Source organism: Chroicocephalus ridibundus, chromosome 1, assembly GCF_963924245.1.
Source record: "Chroicocephalus ridibundus chromosome 1, bChrRid1.1, whole genome shotgun sequence".
Classification (NCBI taxonomy): Eukaryota; Metazoa; Chordata; class Aves; order Charadriiformes; family Laridae; genus Chroicocephalus; species Chroicocephalus ridibundus.
Genome location: NC_086284.1, coordinates 34,299,894 through 34,323,312, shown reverse-complemented (window position 1 = coordinate 34,323,312; position 23,419 = coordinate 34,299,894). Strand labels below are relative to the sequence as shown.

General features: G+C 37.4%; 1 protein-coding gene across 7 annotated transcripts in view; it reads left to right on the top strand.

The window, feature by feature from the left end:
• Positions 1-23,419, top strand: part of LRCH1 (leucine rich repeats and calponin homology domain containing 1) — a 140,044-nt gene that overhangs the window by 90,192 nt on the left and 26,433 nt on the right. For 2 of the 7 annotated variants that reach the window (XM_063334493.1, XM_063334520.1), the window contains exons 11-17: positions 756-842; positions 3,781-3,817; positions 4,491-4,604; positions 6,909-6,956; positions 8,937-9,009; positions 14,702-14,809; positions 22,308-22,417. In XM_063334493.1, coding sequence (XP_063190563.1) covers positions 756-842; positions 3,781-3,817; positions 4,491-4,604; positions 6,909-6,956; positions 8,937-9,009; positions 14,702-14,809; positions 22,308-22,417 — 577 coding nt within the window. Of the gene's footprint in view, positions 1-755; positions 843-3,580; positions 3,671-3,780; positions 3,818-4,490; positions 4,605-6,908; positions 6,957-8,936; positions 9,010-14,701; positions 14,810-22,307; positions 22,418-23,419 lie in introns of all 7 variants that reach the window. The other 5 variants (XM_063334528.1, XM_063334534.1, XM_063334543.1 and 2 more) reach the window with 4 other exon arrangements.

Sequence of the window (23,419 nt, the reverse complement as noted above, 5' to 3'; positions counted from 1 at the left end):
GATCTAAATTTAATGTACATTTAAAAAAAAGTAATTTAATTGGAAAAAATCCCTCAGTCTTTTTTCGTCTTTTGTCATAATTTTAACCCTAAAGCAATCATTAATTCATAGACATCAATTCAAGAACAGAGCAAGTGAACATCAATTGCTGAGGAGAGCGCATAAGAAGAGGGTCTTTAGCATGACAGTGAAGTTGTCACTAAGTAGAACAGTGGAGTCCTATATGATTTAAAACCAAAAACTGAAGGAAGGGAAGAATAAGTACTTTCTGAAAGAGCCTTATTGGCAGAACTATCAGGTGTTTGTGTGTCTAACCCCAAAAAGAATTACTGATCTTGAAAAGCAAAAGAAAGCATGCTGGTCCATTAAAAGAGTCATTGTATTTAGAACTTATGTTAAAACAATACGTGTGGTGAGGGCAGTTGATAAGAGTCAAATATTGGTAAAAAACTTTTCAATTTTAGAAGTCAGTCTGTTTAATTGAATGCTAAAAGTTTTAGTTCATTGCATTTGTTTGTGTATGTATTGGGTCGGGGGCTTTGTTAAAGACAAGGTGCTGGAGAATTTTTTCAAAAGAAACTCTTTCCATAAATTCAGGACATACTGTGCACATACTGTGTGTACAGAGGCTGTTTTTTCTCCTCTGTAGAGTTTGCATGCCAGTTGGAAGATACAGCTCACAAACTAAAATTCAGACTACCCTTGATAATTGCTGTTGTACCTCTTTTTTAGAATGCTTTTGTTTTCTGTTATAGAATAAATTTATCAGAAGAACAAACTATTGATATAGCAATGATAGAACAACTAAGAGAAGCAGTAGATTTATTACAAGATCCCAACAGGTACGCTTACAATAGCTGCTGTGTTCATGTAATGTATTTACAATTTTTGTGAATGACTTTAGAGTTCTTTTTGAACTGATAATTGAAAGTTCTTTGGAGTTATGAAGTGCTTTTTTAGCATATCAATGTTTTTCAGGGGACGCTTAGACAATTAAGCAGGAAATGTGCTCTGAGTATCTAGACAAGATTACCATTAAATTAAGAAGGATTTCAGGTATAAAAGAAACCTAAATTTAGAGGTGGAGACACATCTTAACCATTCATCTCGTGTACACTACTGTGATTTTCTGAAGTTTTGTCTAGGATAGTTACATTTCTTCTAGGGGACTATAAACTCTCCTCTACTTAATCATGCTTGGTGTATTTTATGGAGATTGGAGAAGGTTTTCTGGCCCAGCTTCATCCTACCTCAATGGAGCATATAAAGGAGGTGCCTGAATTAGTGGTGAAGTTTCTGTAGCTTTCCTCTGAAATCAAAAGGGGAAAGAGGAAGAGGCAGCTAGAGAAAGTTATTTAGATTTTCCCTGACTACAAGAAGGCGAGGTTTTATAATTTAGGTGCTTATTTCAAGTGGCTAAAGTCAGGTGGAATGACTCTGGAACTGTGAATAAACAAAGGAATAAGTATTTACAAGAAAATAAACACCTGTCCTACTGAAAAGAGCGATGTAGGTAGTTCTGTCCAGATGCTTGCTATTGCTTTTCTTCAAAATTTGATTAAGTTCACTTCAAAACAAGGTAACTCATTTTTCTTCACTACTTCTATTCTATGAGGTAGCTGGTTTAGAGCTTTATTTGTCTGAAGACTAGAAACCTCCTTGTCGCTTCCAGCCTAAAGTATCCTTGTTTCTCCTTCTTCCCTTGGCTGTTTGTTCTTGTGACTACACTGTTCTTTAGTTTAAATGCCTACGTTGATACCATTTTTTCACCTAGCAGACCTTCCTACTTTTTACGACAGAAATGCACTCCTGTTAGTATTTCTAGTGACAATCATCTGGATTATTTTGAATCATATAGGGAATACTTGAATTCTGGAATAATATACTAAATACTTGAATCACAAGTATTTTTGCTTCATAAAAAGTCATACAAATTAGGAAAGCTTTTTAGTTCCTGTGGTTTGTGTGTGATAGTATACCATTGCTCCTGCACCTCGTATGGGGCTTATTACTTTGTCATTTTGCGTTTTGTCAAATATTGCCCGAATAATTCCTACATACTTAGCTTTTCTTGTTAAATTAAAAATGACAAGAAAATACCGAAAATGAATCTGTTTCTCTATGCATATTCAGATGTGCTTTCGTTAGTAACACTATAGGAAATTTGAAATGGGGCTTTTAAAAATAGCTAATGGTGTCATGCATGTCTGTATTTTTCTTCTAGTTTTTTACATAGTGGGTTTAGGCTTTTCTGTGGCTGCTCTTTCTTTTTCTAACCTTAAACTATGAGTATTTCTTTTTAATTTACTGAGCATTATATAGGTGTTTCAATATATGTCTCCTGTATGTGAACGTCCAGGCTTACCCAGCAAGATACACCGGGGTACTTAATATTTGCCGAATGATGCTGCAGACTTTCAATCCTCTGGGCCATGCGTTCCTCATAATTTCTTTTATAATTACTGGATTACATGGTAGTTTGTTATATACTTGCATCACATAAAGCAGTGTGAGAAAACTTTGGTTTTCATACTGAATAGTTTTTGTGTCTTTATCCAGATCCACAAAGGAATTTAAATGCTTCCATTGCTCCTTAGTTTAAGATGCACAAAAGCTTCCACGTACTTTTAATGTAAACCTAGAGCATGTCAAAAATTATAACTTTCCCCAAAGATGTTTCCTTTGTGCATCAGTATAACTCTAATCACCTAGTCAGGGTAACCTAGTTGAAATAACTAGCTCTAGCCAGAATTATCCTTATCTCACGCTGAAGGCAGTTTAGGAGTTAGAATGGGAAATCCCTGTAGGGGCTGAAACAGTAGGTGATGCTGACGTGCCTAACGTGCACTGACTAGAGTTCAGTGTGTAGAGCACAGCAATTGGAGATATTTTCATTCATGGATATGACTATTAAACTTGTAAAACTCCTGTCCAGTTATTGTTGTCCTCGTGTTCTGCAGAGTTTCAAACCTGCAGAAGCAGCATTTCAGTTCTGGAAAGGAAAAAGATTTCAGACTCAACCTTTTTCAGTATTTCCAGATGTTTGCTTCAGATTCTTGTATTCACTGCTTTCTTTCGGATCGTCGTCTGTTGTGAATTTATTGTTGTGCTGCTTTATTTTCATACGCTGTAAATTAAATTTTAATATCTAATCGGGACTGTGGCTTCTATTTGAACACAGGGCGCTAGAGGTTGGATATAGAAATCTACCATCTTCTAGATAATGGCATGGTTTTTGATAGTAAACAGGTCCTTTTGTTTTGATACAAGCCATTGCTCAGGGTGACGTTTTGCAGATGAAAGCATTAACATTAATTCATGATTAATAATGATTAATCTGGTGATCAATAATGAATAAAAATATTTAATAATAAACAAAACAATAAAATAAATAGAATAATGATTGAACTGGTGACAGTGAAGCATCAGGAGGCATTTCAAAAAGTTGAGAGAACACTGAGCAGGTTAAAACCATGACTACAGAGGTATTTCGTATATCCATTTGTTTGAAATTAAATACTGAACAGAATGGTTACCAAAGCTATACCCCAGTGCAATGTTTTTATTTCAAACCTTGCAGATTAAGCATGGATATTTCAGAGAGCAGTGCTGTGAATCTGTATCCCATGGAACCAGCAACAGCTTTAGAATTTCAGGAGTCTACAGTAAAGTGTGTTTATCTACCTTTTTTAGATAAAAATAATGCATTTGCTAGATTAACCATATTCAAGTTTCTACACAATGAATTACATATTTGCATTTGTTTATCTTTATACATAGTGGTCAAATGCAGATGGAGATGTCTTCCCTTGGTCAGGTACGTTTATGAGTGTATTATGACAAAATGTTTGGGGGGGGAAGACAGGAAATGGGCCAACAACTTCATCAACTATTAATCTACCAAGTAGGGAAGGAAAAAATTTAGTAGGATGGAGGACAAAACTAGTTCTTCTTTAACATTTTTATGGAATTGCTTTTATTTTTTTGCATGTGTATACTTAAAATTTTTCTGAGTTTTTCAGTTAGTTTTTCATCTTAGGTTCCCCCACCTTCCCCCCCCGCCCCATGTGCAGCTTTGATGTATGGCAGTTCATAGCTCAGCTGTGCATACTTGTCTACCATCCCACCCCCCCTATCTGCCTGTTCTGGTATAGGAAAACAGTACATTCACTAAGGATAACCCTAAAAATACTTTAACTAAAAATTAGTGTTTTGCCAGAGCACTGTCACCATAGTTACAGACAGTATATAAAGTGTGATTTGGAGTTGTACGGTGTGATATGTGCTGCTTGTTATTTGATCTGTAGCCTGACTGGTGAACCCGTGTTCTCTATGACGTACTTTGGTTAGATTTAAATGATCTACCTTTTAGCACTGGAACTGCAAGGATGCGGTATCTGTAATAAATACTTCTGATGTAATTTTATGCAAAAAAAAGATACAGTTCTATTTCCAGTGATAGGCGGTCTAAAGAATTTTTAATCTTACAGAGAGAAAATGCTGAAGAGGAACTAGAATTTCAGAGGAGGAGGGAATTGATTATGGAGAAAGCAAAGCCTGAAGTGAGAACATGTGAACAGGGTGAAAAATGGTCATTGAGTCAGGTATGGAGGTGTCTGGATGCAATAAATGCAGAAACATTTGGAATGGATTGTTGCATTCTGTCACTTTCTGTGTAGAGATAATAGTGGGTTTAGGCCTGTTGTTTGTTTTGGTTGGTTTTGGTGGGTTTTTTTTTTTTGCCTTAGCATGAATCTGAAGATTTGGCTGTGAATGGGAAGTTGATTAAGACCTTAAAAGAAGGATGTAATTAAATTAATAGAAGCCTTTTCTTCCAGTAAACACTGTAGTAGTTGCAGTGGTTGCTTTTCCCTGGAAAAAGTAAGTCGCTTGAAGTTAGATCTTCAATAAAATGAAACACCTGATTCCTCTTCCCTGTCACCCCAAATACTCTTGTAGCTACTAAGTTTTTATTAACAGCAGTATTTTTAATTTGTTTATATTACAAACAGACTGTTTAACATTACAAACAGATTGAGGTAATTGTTTTAAAGTTTCAGAAGTATTTTAAGTTTTGTGTACGTTGCAATGATCCAGAAATGAAAAACTATGGAAAAAATTAATTTAAATATTTGGTGCACACGTTACTACTTCAGAACTTGTTTGTGTAGGGATTTTTGTGACTGCTTTTGCAAGAAGATTCTGCAAACATAATTACATAATGTTCTGTATATATTGGTATATATACAAAAATATATATATATTCTAAAATATTACATATTACATATTTTTATATATTACATGATATACAAAAGTATATATTTTAAAATATTTTTATATAATATATAAAAATATAGATTATATATATGAGATATATTATATGTTACGGTCTGTCTTATCCAGACATAGATTGAATCTGGTTTATCTTGATGCTCTTCACATACTCATGTATAATCATCATTAATGTCAAATATTCCTATGATATCCTTGTGATTTTGTTAGTCTTAAATTTGTCTTTTTTTCTTCAAAATATCTCATTTAAAAAAAAAAAAAAAGAGTTGGTTCATCTCTCTTGTTATATGGTTGTATGTTGGGGTTACCACGCTTTATTTGGAACAGTTCTTACTATGTTGCTGAGATGAACAGATACGGTTAATTCAGTGTCAAAATGTCTGTGGTCTCTGTATAACAAGGATGCTGCTGATTCACTTTTAAGAACCTTTTAAAAAGAAGAAGTAAATCTTCCTAAGCACTTGTAGGGGGCCTGACCTGGACTGTGTTATGCAGCTGAAAGCACTAGACACGTTCCATGAAATGGAAACACATTTTTCAGAAGCAAGTATTTAATCGTGCTGCATTCTGTGTAGTACACTAAGGGCTTATGTTACTACCTGTGTTACTAAATTAATTCAATTTAGCATAAATTCAGAATTCTGACTAGTGACCTGCATGCTGTGAGAGAGATTAGACCTGCAACGTAGGCATAACTAGCGGGCCTGTGGCAAGCACGTAGTCCCTGAGCACAGGAGTGCCCACGTGTGCGAGTCACGGGGAGAACTGGCTGGGACCAGATGAGTAAGATTTCTTTGTGTTTATTCTAGCTAATACAGTGGTTGCGGTAATATTCTGAAAGATGTCTAAAGTTGAAGAATTTATTTTTTTTAGGCTTCGAAAGTAGCCATGAAAGATCATGAAGATGGGTGTGTGATCTTCTTTCCCATCTTGCTAGCTTTTGGAAAGCTCTGTGACTGTTGGGACCAAGTGTTCCAACTTCTGTCTTTTTTTTTTTCTCCCGTTTTTTATTTATTAAAAAAAAAAAAAAGAATTGGCCCTACGGAAATGATTTTTGAATTGAATTATAATGTGGTTTTAGTTATGCCAGCTGTGTCTCTGCTGACTGAGTTGTTACTGATGCAGAATTATTGGTTGCATTTCATATTTATTAACATGGCTTACATGTTTCCAATTTAACTATTGCAGAAGTGGTAACAAAAGGTATGTTATATTGCAATTATAAAATTAGTTGGTTACAGAATACTTATCTTCAAATCTATATTAAAAATCTATATTTTCAGGTTAAACTCTTGGTGACAGTTTAATTACAGAATCTGTAAGGCAAAATTGGATACTGCATTTGAACTAACAAATATTAAAAGCTTATAAATGCAGTTGTAATCACTTAGGATTGAAACTAAAAAATGTATGACAAATCTGTGCAAATAATTTCCACAAGGTTTTTTCAATGACGTTCAACTAGCAATACAAGTATTCATGAAAATTAATTGTTTCAGTGAAAAAAATGAATTACGTATCAATGTGTATCTGAGTATCACGAGTAAAATATCCTGTTGTGGTGTATCACTAATGTAGTTGATGAAATGATCTTTTCTTTTTTTCCAAACACGCAGAATGATCTAATTGTTTGGAATACAAGTGGGCAAGCCTCTCACAATGAGGTAAGATGCTAGTGCCATTTGTTTGTCTCTTATATGTTTTATATGAATGGTTCGTATACTAATGTTGTGGTTTTGGCCGGATTGGCCAATCAGAATGACAGATGGCCCTCCCCGCCCCCCCTTCAAAGAGAGGAGAGGAAGAGAGAAAGAGATTTATGAGTTTAGAAAAAGAACTAAAGTACTTTAATGAAAATAATAATAAATAAAGAAATAATAAATAAAGAAATAATAAATAATAATTAAAAAAAATACACAATATGTACAAAACCGTATCCAGCTCCCAGGATGACGATTGAGTCACCAGCAGGCACAGGGAAAGTCCCAGACTGGAGTCAGCGACAGACAGGAGCTGAATTCCGGATCTGGAGTTAGGAATGCTTGGATTGGGATCAAAAGGCAGACAAACAGACAGGGTCCTCCTTGGACGTTGGCCATTAAAGAAAGAGACTTGACCTTTTGATCCCTCAGCTGAGTGTGATGCAGATGGGATGGAATACCCTGTTGGTTAGTTTTGGGTCACCTGTCCTGTCTGCTCCTCCCTGCAGGTGGGACCCCTCAATGCTTTTCCACTTCTGACCCTCTAACGGGGCAAAGAGCGAGGTTAGCTGACCTTGGTTGTTACAGCAATAAGTATAAGCAAGAGCCTCTGTGCATACCGTTCCTCGGTATAACCAGGTCTTATCACTCTGAGAGTGAACAGCTTCTGAACAATGTGCTGTTAATTTCAGAGTTTAGTCAGTTAGAAGAGGCCCAGCTAAAAAGTAAAATTACAAAACAGAAAATTGGTTCTGTTTTACCTCAAACCAGGACACCTAAATGAAACATGTAATTGAATATCACAGAAAATATGACTGAGTTCATTAGTAATGGCTATGTGGCTTATTTGGCCTGTGGTTTATTCTTGTCGTCATAAGGATTTACTAGGGTATAAAAATATACTTTCTGATAAGGCTGTTTGAGTGAGTTATGTAGTTTAGTATAAAACATATTTTTTTTTTTACATTTTGTTCATTCTGCTAGATTTTCTTTTTTTGACTGTTCTTGTTCCACAAGAGTTTCTATTGATTTCACTGCAATTTGTTTTTGCACAGTTGTCATGTCCTTGGTTAATTTTCAGAGAAGAGTCTGATTTTTATTGATCTTATCACTTTCACAGTGCGAATCTCAGCAGAAAGTCAAAAAGGGAAACAGTAGGGAGCTCCTGATGGAGATTTTTTCCCCTTCCTTTTTTCTGTGCAGAAACAGGGCTTCTCCCTCTGCGTTGCAGTGTATATGAGCATCTTGAAAATTCATGAGGACCCAACCCTCAATTCATGAGGACCACCAACACTTTCCACCAGTGTTGGTGAGGGGACTCCTATAGTTCCTGGCTCCCTGAGGAATCACTTTTTAAATAGGATTCCCATTACAGAGTTTGGTTATAGAACTCTTTCTATATTACCATTGGTGTTATGATGATTATACCTCACCTCCTGTACCCTGCTACTCCATTCTTCCTGCTGCAACTGTTCGCATAGTTCAAGGTCAAGCACAGTCGTGCTCTGAGGTGTATGCATAACTTCCTCTTTTCTGCTTTTTATACAGAAATTGTGTTGCGTAGAAAATACCGTGCAGAATGGTTTCTTTCTGTGAAAGAAACAAATGTATGTAAGAAAAAAAAAAAGTGGTTTTTCTTTGTTTTTCTAAATGTACTAAGACACAAAAATCTATGTTGGATGGAACCAAGTGATTACATGAGAAAAAACTGAGAAATAATCGAGCTCGCTTATAGCTAGGAGGAATATCTTCAAGTCTTTGGTCAGAAACTCATCTTTTCCAGCAAAGGAATAGGACGGAATAAAAAAGGGAGGCTACGTTGTCATCAGATTATGGTGGAATAGTTGCAGTGCGCAGCATTAACTTTTGCGTTTTATAGAATCAGTTGTGCTGAGATATTCTGGATGTTACTCTGACTTACATATATGTTCTTTAATTACACAGAACAAAGATAAAAGTCCGACAATGTCTCCTACGACAAACACTACAATCCCTTTTGGCCTGAAGCCACGATCAGGTACTGTGGGAAAGAAAATTAACCAATTTGTGGGTACTTTTTTTTTCTTTTTTCACGTCTGTGTTATTAATAGTTGTCTGTACTTTTTTTCCCTTAAGAAGGCAGTGATGAAACATTTTCTATACAACAGTTAGAATAAGATTAGAACACTTTAAGGTTATAGGTTTGAATCAAGATTGAATTTGTAACAAATATGTATTTGGCGCATTATATATGGATCAAATTTTCATCCCTTCCTAGTAAATCAGGTGTTTTATCAAATTATATATATGTTTTAAAAATATATGTGTGTTTATATAAATACACATTTTATACATGTATACATATATATAATCTGTGCTAGCATAATCAGTGAAATATGATTTTTGCTTAATTGGCATGTAGTGATACAGTTTAGATTTGGCTGAATAATATATGTGAATAGTTAGGCTTGTTTGGAAAACGCTTTGCTCTGAAAATTGCTCATTGTAATGAGTCTTTCAGTAGTTATGCTTGTGTAAGGATCAAGCATTATAGGAAGATTAGATGTTTACTTCAGCCAGCGCTGAGTTTAATGAATTTGAAATGCACTAAATCTGCATAATCGTCAATCCTTTAACAAGCAACAATTTATGAAAACAAACAAAACAGAAAGAAAAAACCCAACCCCCAAACCATTGATGCATTCGAGGGCTTGGATAACAGCTTCCTTTAAAAACAGGATTAGCTACAGGATTAAACTCAGTTTTTATCTTCTCTGTGCTGAGGTAGTCATGTTGTTAAGTCATCTCACATCACCTCTACAGAATAACTGTAGTTTTTTCAGTATGTTTCAGCATCCTAAGACTAATCCTGGTTTCTCACATTCACCATAGATGCTTTTAATCAAGTGCTGGTAAACCACTACAAGCTTGTAGTTTCCATAACAAAATATCTTGGCAATAATGGCAGCAGTTTCACATTTGCATGTTTTAGAAATTGTACCCATAGATTTGTGGTTTTTTCTAAAAAAAAAAAAAAAAGGTTTAAAAAGCAAAGAAAATGGTATTGAACCAACATTGTTTCATAAAGATGATACTTTAAATTTCTCATGTGTGTTAGTTATGATATGCAGTTTGACGGACCCGTTCAGTTGCATTTCTTAGTTCTGAGTAGTTCTCGAACTTTTTGTTTGAGGGTTAGTTTAACGTACGCCTGTGAATCTTGGTGTATCAGTGTGCCAAGACATCCTGTACTTAATGACTGTAATAGGTCAGAGCAAAATAGCCCAGTGAATCATTTTTTAGAGGGTTTCTAGGAAGACTGGATTGCAATGGTTGCAGTCCTTTGCAACAAATCCTTCAAGTCGCATGATGGAAGACCAGATGTGCACAGCTCCTACAGTTCTTCCCCCGTCTATATTGCAGCTGTGTACAGCCTCATTAAATACCAAAGTCTGTTGGTTCTAATCTGTTGATTTTCTGCACTGTACAAATTCAAATTAATATATTTGAATCACTTTGAGTATGCCGATGCTATAGTGTCTTTTGGTCACAGCTATGAGTTGCAGAAAACTTGATAACCTGATGTAGTTTTCCTTGCCAGATCATACACTACAGAGTCACCAACCGAGAGCCATTACTGCACAGTCTTTCACCTCATCACATCCAGTTTCAGTCGTGGGAATTTATGCCATGGGAAGACAGGGGCATTTGGCAATAGTAAAACTTTAGGTCCAACTTCAGATAAAAAGAAAGTATATTAGCTGCCTAGCACAATGTAACAAAATGCAACCCTGCAAAGAGTAGGGAAGCTGCATATTGTTTCCTCTCCTGCTCCCACCCTAGAACTTATGCTAACACATAAGAATAATTTACAGATAGAAGTAGCAGATGACTGAAAATACTGGCATGTTTCTCCCATTAAAGCTGGTTACCTTGCCATGTCTCTAGTTTCTTCAGTGTATTTCCTTTAAAACTCTGTGCAAGTTTTGTATGAGTTTGACCCATCCTATCACTGTTTGAATTTGTGTTTGTTAATTATATACTGCCTTATTGTCCTAGCGCTGAGCTAGTCTAGGGGTCTAGCAATTCTGTGATCCGGGAAAGTTTTTTCAGCTCAGTTTGTAGTTTATTTTAATAGCTTTTTACATTTAAGTTCTTCATGACCTTAGGGGAAACCTTAAAACTCATTAGAAATGAGTTTTAGCTATTTAACTTTATTAGAGCTTACATTTGAATTACTTGCTTCTATAAATCTTTTAAATCTGAGTGCAAGATTAAGAGAATATTAAAATGTCCTAACTGAAATGTGTACATCGTTCTCTGTGGAAAACATAGTGGCAAATTTTCAAGGAAAATATGTGCAAACGTACTTTTCTGAAATTTGAGAGTTTATTTTCACTGTGTTTATTTTCATCTATTTTAAATGAATGTTGCTTTCTATTTGACTGTTTTTCCCCCTCATTGTTTCATAATGATTTATGTCTCTTGGAAAGGTGAAAGTAAACTGTTCTAGACTTCTGGTAAGGATTCCAGTTTTTTGAAGTACATGCACAAATGGAAGTGCTTCCAGAGGATAAACCGCAGTGGCTTAAACTTCTGTGTTAGTACATACTGATATATGTTCAGGACTGAAGGTCCTTTTATTCTTTCATTTTAAAGCTAGGCAAAACATTGGGAAAATTCATATCTGATGGCTGACATGGTACCCAAAGAAAATGTTTTGAAAGGTAATGAACGTGTTTTGACTTCTTGACAGATTCTTTTCAAGGGTCAGATGCTACATAGGAGGTAAAAAGACAGAGGGTTTTTTTAATTTTTCAGAATATTTCCTCCTGTATTTTAAATACTTTCATAGAGTATGGGCTTCTCAAATTCACATTAATTTTGAAAACTTTACAATATTACCATCGAAAAAACCCAACAGTTACAAGTTTTCTTAGAACCATAGTTTTGCTCTTGGGAGGTGCTTTTTATCTCGTAAAAGGGATCAGTCAAAGTAGTTAATAAATTTAAACTCTTTGATCATGAATTGATTAAAATGTTCAGAGTGGTGCTAATTGTTGAAACTGAGTGTTTCTTGCAGTTTCTTGCCACAGTATCTTTAATGTGCCAAACCTTGAAACCTGAGCATCCACTAATACATCTTGCAGTACTCAAGAATATTTTTTGCTTTTGTTCTGTGACATTTTGAGGTCACTGTGTTTCATAGTTTCTGCTGAACAAGGTAAAAAAAAAATAAATTGTACCTTCAGAAGCTAAAAGAAGCACTGACAAATCTCAATCACAAAACAGTTTGTCTTGTGAAGAGTTGTTCCCTTACGCAGGTGTTTACATAGCATATCTTACTTGTGAATCCAGTGTATTTATTTCAATAACTTGTAGAGGATTTCCGCTACCTGGAAGTGTTCAAGGCCAGGTTGGATGGGGCTTTGAGCAACCTGGTCTAGTGGGAGGTGTCCCTGCCCATGGCAGGGGGTTGGAACTAGATGATCTATCTTTAAGGTCCCTTCCAACCCAACCCATTCTATGGTTCTGATTTGAAGCCCAGCATTAGTATCTGTAGACGTGCTCGCCTCACCGTCTTTCAAGTTTGTTGAAACACATAATGATCATTAGAACCTGACATTTTTCCCTCCTTTGAGTGCTACTTACTGTTTTTCTGATCTCTGGATATTTATTATTTCCATTTGTGTTCTTACCTAACAGCACTATCTGTTTTCTTTGGAAAATGATGAGAATCCTAATTGCCAGCATAATTAAAGACTGTTTACCATTTGCCATAAATCTACGTTCTCTTACCCAGTGTTGACTCTGCTTGGAACTTAAGTTGTGCTGACTCTCAGGTTCAGCCGATCTGGTGGCCCAACAGCCAGAAGCAGTAAACTGGCTTTGGAAAAAGACATGACTAAAGGGAGCGAGCTCTTGAATGGTTGAGTGTAGAGAAAAGTTTAAGGTGAAGTTTTATATGACACTGTCTGAATTATCATCATGTTAATACAGATTCCAGAATTGTGGGAAGGAGGAAGTCTATGTGATAAAGTTCCTTATGATTATTTATTTGGAGTGGTATAAAATAGGGACTTTCTGTGCTTACTGAAACTTTACCTTTGACTTTCTTCTAATATTAAATGGTTTTAGCTGCTTTTTGATCTACATAGTAATTTTAAATTGATTTAGGGTTATGGTATAGCATTTAGAGTAGAGTTTATAATCTCCAGCTTAGTTTGAGGTTCATGAATGTTGCTTGTGTGTTGGATTCAGTAGTTAAAACACGGAAATATATGTAGAAAACCGAGAAATGAGTGAGTTCGTAATTGTTGCATCAGAAGTGGTAAGGAACATTGTGATGAGATACAGGAAAAACTCATTAATTAGTGACATCATTGTGAAGGGCAGAGAAGGAGAGATTTAAATTTTGTGTCAGAAAATAGGAAACCAGTGGGAAGCTTTGAAAGGAGGGATGACATGCTGAAGAGAAGCAAGGAGGAGATATTTTAAGGATGTCAGTGTCCAGTTCTGAAACACTGCAGAATGGAGGTTTGAGGAAAGCTTGGGCGGAAAGCCTTGCCACACTCGACAGGAGACAGAAGTGCAGAGTAGATGTGGTGAAGAAGGAATAAAAAAGTCTGCTGAAGGATTTGAGGAACAAATAAGAGGTGTTGTCATGACTACTTGAAGGAGAGAAGGCAGAATGGTTGGAAAACAGGGACTGTATTGCTGTCCAAGTTTAGCTCTGTAGTGAATTGATGGGTGGTCATGAACTGTATGCGTGACATGCTTTTTACAGTCATCTGGTGAACAGTCTCCACGCTCTGTTGCAGCTTCTGTAGACATTTGCAATTTTGCATGCTTTAGGGAGCCCAGTTGGATCATTACTGAATTTATGCCTATTAGAAGACTGTCTACAGTGCAGGTTTGCCAAGGCCTGTGGTGCAGACTCAGGATCACCCTGTAGAGGTATTGTATGTCTGTTCTTGTCCCTGGAAAGTCTGTAAAAGTTGTGGAGAACCAAAACTTTCCTAGGGTGGTGGCCCCATTGTAGGTTTGGACTTATTGCTGGGGGGGGGGGAAGTCAACAAGAAATAAAAGCAGTGCTGCATGTACTATTGAGTGAATTAAAACAAAGGGAAAACATCTGTAGTACATACAGAACGCATTTCAACAGAATGAGAATCCAAGGGATTAATGTAGTTGCTACTTAACAAAATCAGTTAGGAAGTTGTAATGTAATACTGTTTTTATATGGGTGTGTAAATTTTCTTTGGGGGAGAAGGTGTTCTTATTACGTAGTTACAAAAAATACCAAAATGCTTATTCTCTGAACTTTTCCTTGCTGAAGCTTCACAACTGATATTACCTTCTGATTCACAGAGGCTCAAGGTACTCATCAGGCTATAATATGAAATCTATGGGTACTTTTTCTTAAAACTTGATTGTAAACAAGTTGTGTGAAGTGCTATGGTTACAATGATCTTGCTAAGCTTAACAGCCTTAACTGCGCATATAATGTGTGATATGCAAGTACTAACATATAACTTCTCGTTCTTTTTATTCTGCGCCATCTTTCATTCTTTTTTCAAAAATTACACATTTTGTATTAATCACCTTTGAATTACATCTTTGTCATTACCATACAATCCTAATGCCATATCTGAACTGCTGCTGCCCCCTTTTATCCCCTCGCTGGTCCTTACACCACCGTGGTTGGACTGGCTGTCACTCCCCTCCAGCAGACCCATCCCTCAGTCTTCCTCCTATCTCCTTCAACACACTTACACAGGCACAAACATGGGACAACTTTAGCTACAGTATCCCATCTGAAGGAGACAGTGACAATGGTAGGTGTTCCATATATAATTTACTTAATTTTGTGTTTTCAGAAACCTTGAATATATGGCAAATGCCCCTTGTGGCTAAGGATGAAAACAGTACTCTTGAGGGGATGTTTAGAAGACTAAATACCTCAGAGGGTGCACAGTAATTTACTGTAGAATATGTGCTATCAAAAGTAAATGAGTGAAGAGTGTCACTGTTTTCAAGTCTGGCAAAACAGCTTTTCCCATGATATCCACTCCAGGAACTGTTTCCAACATAGGTTTATTTACTTGCTTTACTTTCAAGGGTTTATAAAAGTTGTACTCCAACAGAAATTAATTTTGCTGCTATCTTTTCTGCATTTTTTGTTTATTATATTTTTTGATAGACACTGACTGTTAATAAAAATACCCTCCAATCTGCAGTTATTGATGCAGGTGCATAACTAACTTAATTAGAAGAGGAATCCATGAAGAAACAAAGCTGAAACAATCAGCTAAGCAAAAACAGTGATTTCTGTCCAACAGAAACTGTTATTAAGCTGTCGAACTTCTCTGTGCATAGTGAAGGTCGGGTGCATTAGTAGATGTTGTTACTGCTTCTTTTGTTTGGTTTTTCTCCAGGGTGTTACTGTCGTAGTACATTGAGTCTTGGCACTAATATGCAAAGCCGGCCGTGGTTGGGCTATCAGAGTCATCTACTGTCTTAATAGTTAAATGTCAGATGGAAGAAACACAACCTAGACAATTAAACAAAATATTTGATAGGCAGTAGGACTAAAATAGGATGTTGTTCTTCCAGATGCCCTATATTAGAAGGATGTTTAAGTACTGGAAGGCAATGAAACTGTCAAAAGCATCAGATTGAAACCAAGACCAAAAATCTTGTGTATTTGATAAATGCCAACATTTAGTTTAGAATGCCTACATTCTTAGTTCAGGTCATTAGTTGACAATACTCGCTATTGCTACCGTCTTCTTGATTATAAAACCATAGAAAACAGCATATGTAAGAAATCAGCTCCATAAAGGATATGAGTATGGAATGTAAGAATTGTGATAACGGTAAGTTGAAAAACTGTATTTAGTTCATGATGGTATGAAACTAGCTTGACATTTCACTGATGAATATTCTAACAGAGGAAAGGGAAAGCTAGAGGTACTTCTAGCAGTGCCAAATTTGATGTCTGTTAATCTAGATTTGTTGGTGTTTTAGTCTTCTAAATGAAATGAGCAGTGTAGACTGGCCTGTGCTTCTGCATTTGGAACAGATGTCTCATGTCATTAGAGCTTAAGGCAAATGCACATATTAGTGTTTGTTACCTTGGGCTGTAACAATAGAAAACTGCTTTTACAACTATTTTTTTTTTAAATCACGACTGTTGCCTTTATGTTTAGAGTTTATCTAAGGTTTATCGTCCTATGCTAAGAAGCAAAGCAGAGACCATTCTCTGTCACTGAGGTTAGTTGGCACAGCATCATCCAAATCTATACATAAGCACTCTTACTTTCCAAAACTGGATGGCTGCATTTAAGCTGCCTTTGGGGAATATCATTTGCCTGTGCTATTCCTTGAGCTATACCAAGACATTGTATAGAAGAGAGATGGGTTTGCACAGACCAAAATTTTACCAGGAAGCCACAACGTTAACAGAATCGACGTGTTCTGGCCAGTGCTTAGGATCCATGCACCAGTCCTGTGTAGTTTGCTGGTATAGGTGTCACCTTTGATATAGAAATGTCATGCATCAATGTAATATGTTAATATTTCATATCATCTTTAATGCAATTATGTGGCAACAGCTCTGTAATAGAGGAGGCTAAGTCCAGAATTTATGGGATGTTATAAGGCTTGGAACAGACAGGTCTCCCAAGACCAATGGCCATGCCATTATGGAGGCTTTGGTTTAGCAAATAACTTCACTGTTACTTAAATTTGGACTGAATAAATCAATCAAAGAGAAATCTAATTATAAACTTCTAGCCTGACTTCATCTTTCCCTGTCATTAGTCCAACCTTCTCTTTGTCTATTGTTTTTAGAGTCAGGTTAAATAATTTTGTTGTTTAGCTGAGGGATAATGTTGTCAAAATAAGTACTTGGGGCACTAAATACCTTGATGTGCTATAAATACTGCACCTGTGTGCATTGTAACTCAGTACAAAAATGAAAATTTTCACAAGGAAGTTTGTCCTTGACTGTGGTATGTTGAATACATATCCTGTTATTAACTATTAGCCATTTAACTTGTTGAGAAGTGTACAAAGTACCATTAAAAAAAAAACAAAACCAAACAACCAAACAAAAAACAAACTATTGGAACAAGCATTACCTAATAACTTCAGCCATGGGTTCAGAAAGCAGGAACTCACTATTGGAAAGAGTGAAAACCAGACCTTCAGGTGTGTGTGAGGTGTGGGCTCCCCTTGCTGGAAAACATGTGTAATGCAGAGAAGCAAGCAATACATGGGACTGGCAAAACTTTCTGTATTAGAACATTTTTCTTTAAACTCAGTATATAACTGAAGCTTTTATAACTAATGCTTCTGAGTGTGTGGGGTTTTTTTGTTTTGTTAGTTTAAGCAATTAAACGTATTTTATTTAGAAACTTTTAATTGTAGTTTCCCACTGCCTTGAGATTAGCCTGCCTTTTTCCTCATGGTGGAATATGCCTCGTGAATAGAATTGAATCCGTAATGTTGATATTTACTTTTCATTAACAGATGTTGATAGTCTGAAATTGGAAGAAGGCGTGCTTGGGACGTTCATATTGACTTAGCAAAGGCCTAAACAAAGATAGCTGTGGCCAAACTGAATGAAGTCCATGAGAATACGCTGATACTTGCAAAATTGAACATAAATATGAGCTAATGCTTCCGTAGAGAAATTTTTGAAATGTTGCTGCTACTAATAAAGCTCCAGTAGCATTTAAATACCATTTAAATATGGTATTACTCTTCAAACATGGTTTTACTATGTGTTTCAGCTGTGAGAGGCAGCAAAGCTCAATTGTTAGAGTTGTACAGTGAACTATTTCTAAAATAAAAATCTTAGAAATCGCAACTACTGTTTTTAAGAAATGTGATAAGAGATTTTTATTTCACCTCTTAAAACTTTAGGAGCAGTCTCCAATAAATTGTTACAGAGTTGCTAATGCAGAAATTTTAAAGCAGTACAATTGTAATAGAAGTCCTGGGTAAGAGTTTCTGCACTTTGAAAACTTGGGAGTTGATTTTGTTATTATTGTAGCTGTCCTAAATTATATGATTTATTAAATAATGTTTTAGATATTTATGATTGTTTAATTTTCACCATATATAAGTGCTTTCATCAGAAATTTACCAATGTATGAAGTAATTTTAAATTATCTGTATCAGTAGATAATGCTTTTGAAATGGCGTAGTTAAATCAGTTATATGGATTGTAACACTTCATAACAACAGTAGTTACAGCTGTTAACAGCCTTTGTGTGTTTGGTTATGTGCAGTCATATTTATACATATTCCTCTCTACAAAATATTAAGAAGCACATATCTACTGATACGCCGTGCTCTCGAAATAGAGTTCTGTTCCTAGCTTGCAGTTTGTCTTCTACAAAGGCAAAGATTAAATGTCAATACAACTGTGCATCTGAAGGCATGGCTCTGCTACTCTTATGTTAAGTGTGGGAGGTCAGCATAATGAATGTTTTTAGTTACGATGTGTGCACCTCTGTGTTGATCCTTCTGAATGGTGACACCAGCGAAGCTATGAAGTCTGCCTGGAGAAGGGAACTGAGCTGCAGTTGGTATCTGTACTTCTGTCATAGAATCATAGAATCTTCATGGTTGGAAGGGACCTTTGAGATCATAGAGTCCAACCAAACAACCTACAATCTCTGCCACTAGAGCATGCCCTGAAGTGCCACATCTAGACATTTCTTAAATACCTCTAGGGATGGTGACTCAACCACCTCCCTGGGCAGGCTGTTCCAGTGCCTGACCACGCTTTCAGTAAAGTAATTCGTCCTAATATCTAATCTAAACCTCCCCTGCCGCAACTTCAGACCATTTCCTCTGGTCCTGTCATTATTCACTTGGGAGAAGAGGCCAACACCCACCTCTCTCCAACCTCCTTTCAGGTAGTTGTAGAGGGCAATGAGGTCTCCCCTCAGCCTCCTCTTCTGCAAGCTAAACACGCCCAGCTCCCTCAGCCTCTCCTCATATGACCTGGTCTCCAGACCCCTCACCAGCCTGGTAGCTCTCCTCTGGCCACGCGCCAGCACCTCAATGTCCCTCTTGTACAGAGGGGCCCAGAACTGAACACAGGACTCGAGGTGAGGCCTCCCCAGTGCTGAGTACAGAGACACCATCACTTCCCTGCTCCCGCTGGCCACACTATTCCTGATACAAGCCAGGATGCTGTTGGCCTTCCTGGCCACCTGGGCACACTGCTGGCTCATGTTAAGCTGGCTGGCCACCAGCACCCCCAGGTCCTTTTCTGCTGGGCAGCTTTCCAGCCACTCTTCCCCAAGCCTGAAGCATTGCTTGGGGTTGTTGTGACTGAAATGCAGGACCCGGCACTTGGCCTTATTAAACCTCATAGAGTTGGCCTTGGCCCATCGATCCAGCCTGTCCAGGTCCCTCTGTAGAGCCTTCCTACCCTCAAGCAGATCAACACTCCCCCCTAGTTTGGTGTCATCTGCAAATTTACTGAGGGTGCGCTCAATCCCCTCATCCAGATCATTGATAAAGATATTAAAACAAAACTGGCCCCAAAACTGAGCCCTGAGGGACACCACTGGTGACGGGCCTACAAGAGGATTTCACCCCATTAATCACAACTCTCTGGGCATGGCCATCCAGCCAGTTTTTAACCCAGTGAAGAGTGCACTTGTCTATGCCATGATTTGCCAGCTTCTCCAGGAGAATGCTGTGGGGGACGGTGTCAAAGGCCTTACCAAAGTCCACATAGACAACGTCCACAGCCTTCCCTGCATCCAGAAGGCGTGTCACATGGTCACAGAAAGAGATCAGGTTGGTTAAGCAGGACCTCCCCTTCCTAAACCCATGCTGGCTGGCCCTGATCCCTTGGCTGCCCTGCACTTGCCGTGAGAGCTCACTCAAGATGATCCTCTCCATGATCTTTCCTGGTACCGAGGTCAGGCTGACAGGCCTGTAGTTCCCTGGATCCTCCTTCTGACCCTTCTTGTAGGTGGGTGTCACATTAGCCACCCTCCAGTCATCTGGCACCTGCCCTGTTGACCAGGATTGTTGACAAATGATGGAGAGAGGCTTGGTGAGCTCTCCCGCCAGCTCCCTGAGTACTCTTGGGTGAATCCCATCCAGCCCCATAGACTTATGTGTGTCTAGGTGCAGAAGCAGATCATTGACTACTTCCTCCTGGATTATGGGTGGGTTGTTCTGCTCTCCAGCCTTATCTTCCAGCTCAGGAGGCTGAGCACCCTGGGGATAGCTGGTCTGACTATTGAAGACGGAGGCAAAGGCGGCATTAAGTATCTCAGCCTTCTCCTCATCATTGGTTGCAACTTTCCCCCCTGCATCCAGTAAGGGATGGAGATTCTCCCTGGCTTTCTTTTTGTTGATGTATTTATAAAAGCTTTTTTTGTTGTCCTGCGTGTTCTCTCCGGGACACTGTCCCAGTCTGCCAGTGGGATTTCTGATGACATTAAAAAGGATAAAGTTTGCTAACTGAAAACTGTAATACTTAGCTGTTCTATTTAAAATCAATTTTGTTTAACAAATAGCCTTTAATATGGCATTTCCCAATACTACTGATTTAACAGGAGTGTAGCAAATTTCAGTTGCCTGTGAAAAGTTAAAACTATGACTACGTGAGTCAAGTAGTGGAAGGAAGCAAGCTTAGTAACTGGCCATGGTTTGTTCTGTCTTGATGCCTCAGATAAGTAACCTAAGGATATGTAAGAAATTTGTTGCCTTAAGCTCCTTTTTTAGTAAATAAGGGAAAGAACTGCTGCCTGTTGGCCGAACTGCTTTAGGTGGTGGTCTGTCTGTCCCTTTGGATAGAGAAGTAGCTTAGATTATTAATTTTGCTACTTAACCAACCTGCGTACAGTTAGGTGAGATTCCTGGTGACTAGATTTGTCTGATATTTCAAAGTATTTCTCCTACAAAGCCTTTGTCTTGTTTATCTGAGCCCTAGGTGTCATAGGGTACAATTTTGTATGTTGGCCCTGAACTGATTTGAGGGCTTCATTAAACAGTTTACTTTTAGTCAGAATGTAGATGAAATTTCATTCTACCAGGAGTTCAATTTTTTGTTACATATTTTGAGGACAGATTTTTAAAGTTCAGCCTGTTACCCAAATCATTACCCAACAAAAATACCCAACAAAAATAAAATGACTGACGTGCCACAATTTTTAATGGAACGTCAGAATTACTATGATAACACCCATACGTACCTTTCTAAGTTTATAAGAATAATTCAACATTTTTCACTCCTCTGGAGGTGCTATTGGCAATTCATATGCTTCAGATTTTCTCCTCTTCCTGTACTGTTACTTATCGACCCAGAAATTAATCTCTCTTTCTTTAATGGCCTTAAATTAACAAAATTGACACTGAGCATAGCTCTATGTAAAAACTGAGGTTTCTAGGCTTTGTACTTTCCACCCAGTTGATTGAGACTGAGGGTGTCATGTTGCATTCAGAAGGAGAAAGGCGGGAAAATAATAATAAAAAATGCTTCTTTCTTTTAAGCAGTATCATTTTCCATAATAATCAAGTTGGCCCATCATTTGAGTGGCAAAGAGGTGACGGTTGTGTTTTGAGCGTACACCTTCTTGTTCTTCAGAACCAGTCACAACAGTCATTGATCACAAAAAAAAGGAAGCGTAGAGGTGCATATATGCAGAGATTTCATGTAATTATTTCAGGGAACTGTATGTGGGCAAAGTGATCCAGTCGACAGAACTAGGGTTGGTGGGCAGGAGTACTGCAAAGAGTTTGTGCAATGCTGCATTTGCAACACGACTTTAATGTAGGCAGACTTATTGAATGGCTAAGTCTGCCTACGTTGGTCTTTGTTTGGTGGGTGGTTGTTTTTTTTCAGTATAACCTTATCTCGTAAGCAGTTTGTCCTGTGTAGGAAGATGCTTGTCACAGCTTGTTACACAATTCAGCATCTTTTAGGAGAGGGTTCTACGTAAAGGAATAAGAAGTGTTTCCTGACAGTTTAGATGCAAAGTTTTATACAGATCAGAGTCTCTAAGGGACATTGTCGATGCTTAATAATCAGAGAAACCTTGCCTGTTGAGATTAGGATTTGGTTGAAAAATTATGCACTCCACTGATGGCACATGATGCTGTTCAGAGCAATATCCAGAAAATATCCATTTGTGATTGTAATCCAAGATCCATGTTTTTTCTGTCCACCTGAGGACAGAGAAATTTTCTAATAGTTTTTGCTGGAAGCAGTGCCTAAGGATTTAGCTTCATTTAGAAATTAATAAATCAAGGTGTTCTTTTTTAAACTAAAATCTGTCTTTTTTAAAATCATAGTGTTCTTAAGACCACAAAGAAATCTGGAGTCCATAGACCCACAATTCACAATTCGAAGGAAAATGGAGCAGATGAGAGAAGAGAGAGAGCTTGTGGAACAGCTGCGTGAGGTATGTGTTAGTAGAATTGACTTGTGCTGCTGGAATGTACTTTTTCACTTTTCTTTGGGAAAGTTGTCTAAGTAGGAGAATATTAAAAAGGTTAAATGAGGCAATATTACTTCTGCAAATTGCATTGATGAGACTATTCCTGAAGTGCTTTATCACGGTCAGATGCCTGTACTTCAGAAAAAGTTTTAATGGGCGTTACCTGAATTGACATACAGTTAAGCAACATGCCTTGCACCGGTGGAATTAAGAATTTCTTTAATTTCATCAGAAAGGATGAAGTGATCGCTTAAGAGGTAGAGAGGTTTAGAAACTATTACTTTACAGCTGGAGAAGACTTCAGTCTAGCAAGTAAAAGGCATAATGAAATCAATTAGTTAAAGCTGAAGTTAGAAATTTTTTTTTAAAAGCAGATAACTAATGCTTGAAACAACTTTCTTAGAGATGAAGTGAGTATTTCATCACTTGAAGATCTGAATATACAAAATGGTGTCCTTGTATATTGTCTTGAATATAGAAGGTAGAGCCTGATGCAAAAATTGCTGCACGTGGTTGCATAGTGTCTGTGTCACACATCTAATACCTAGGTAGTGCTATTTGTGTGACACCTATTTGTGTCAAAAAAAAAAAAAAAAGATGACAGCCTTTGCTGCAAGGAATGTTGTGAGCCTGAACCTGTCAAGGTTTCCAGTTATATTGTGTTACCAACAGAAGGGATGGTATCGTTGCACTCCTAAATGCAGTGAAAGTCCTGGAAGTGTGGTAAGTGACTCTGATACCACAACTGAATTACAAGATCATTTGTTCTTATGTCATTAGCTTCATGGAATGACTAATGCCAAAATTATTCATTTATTTTAAATAACGTGTCTTTTAATATTTAATTTTAAAGCAAGAGGATTCACTTTTTTTCTCCTTACCAAGTAGTGTTTAAAAGGCGGGTTGTTTAATGTAGAACTATGAGGACTTTTACATCTTCATTCTCTTACCTTAGGCCCTCACCTG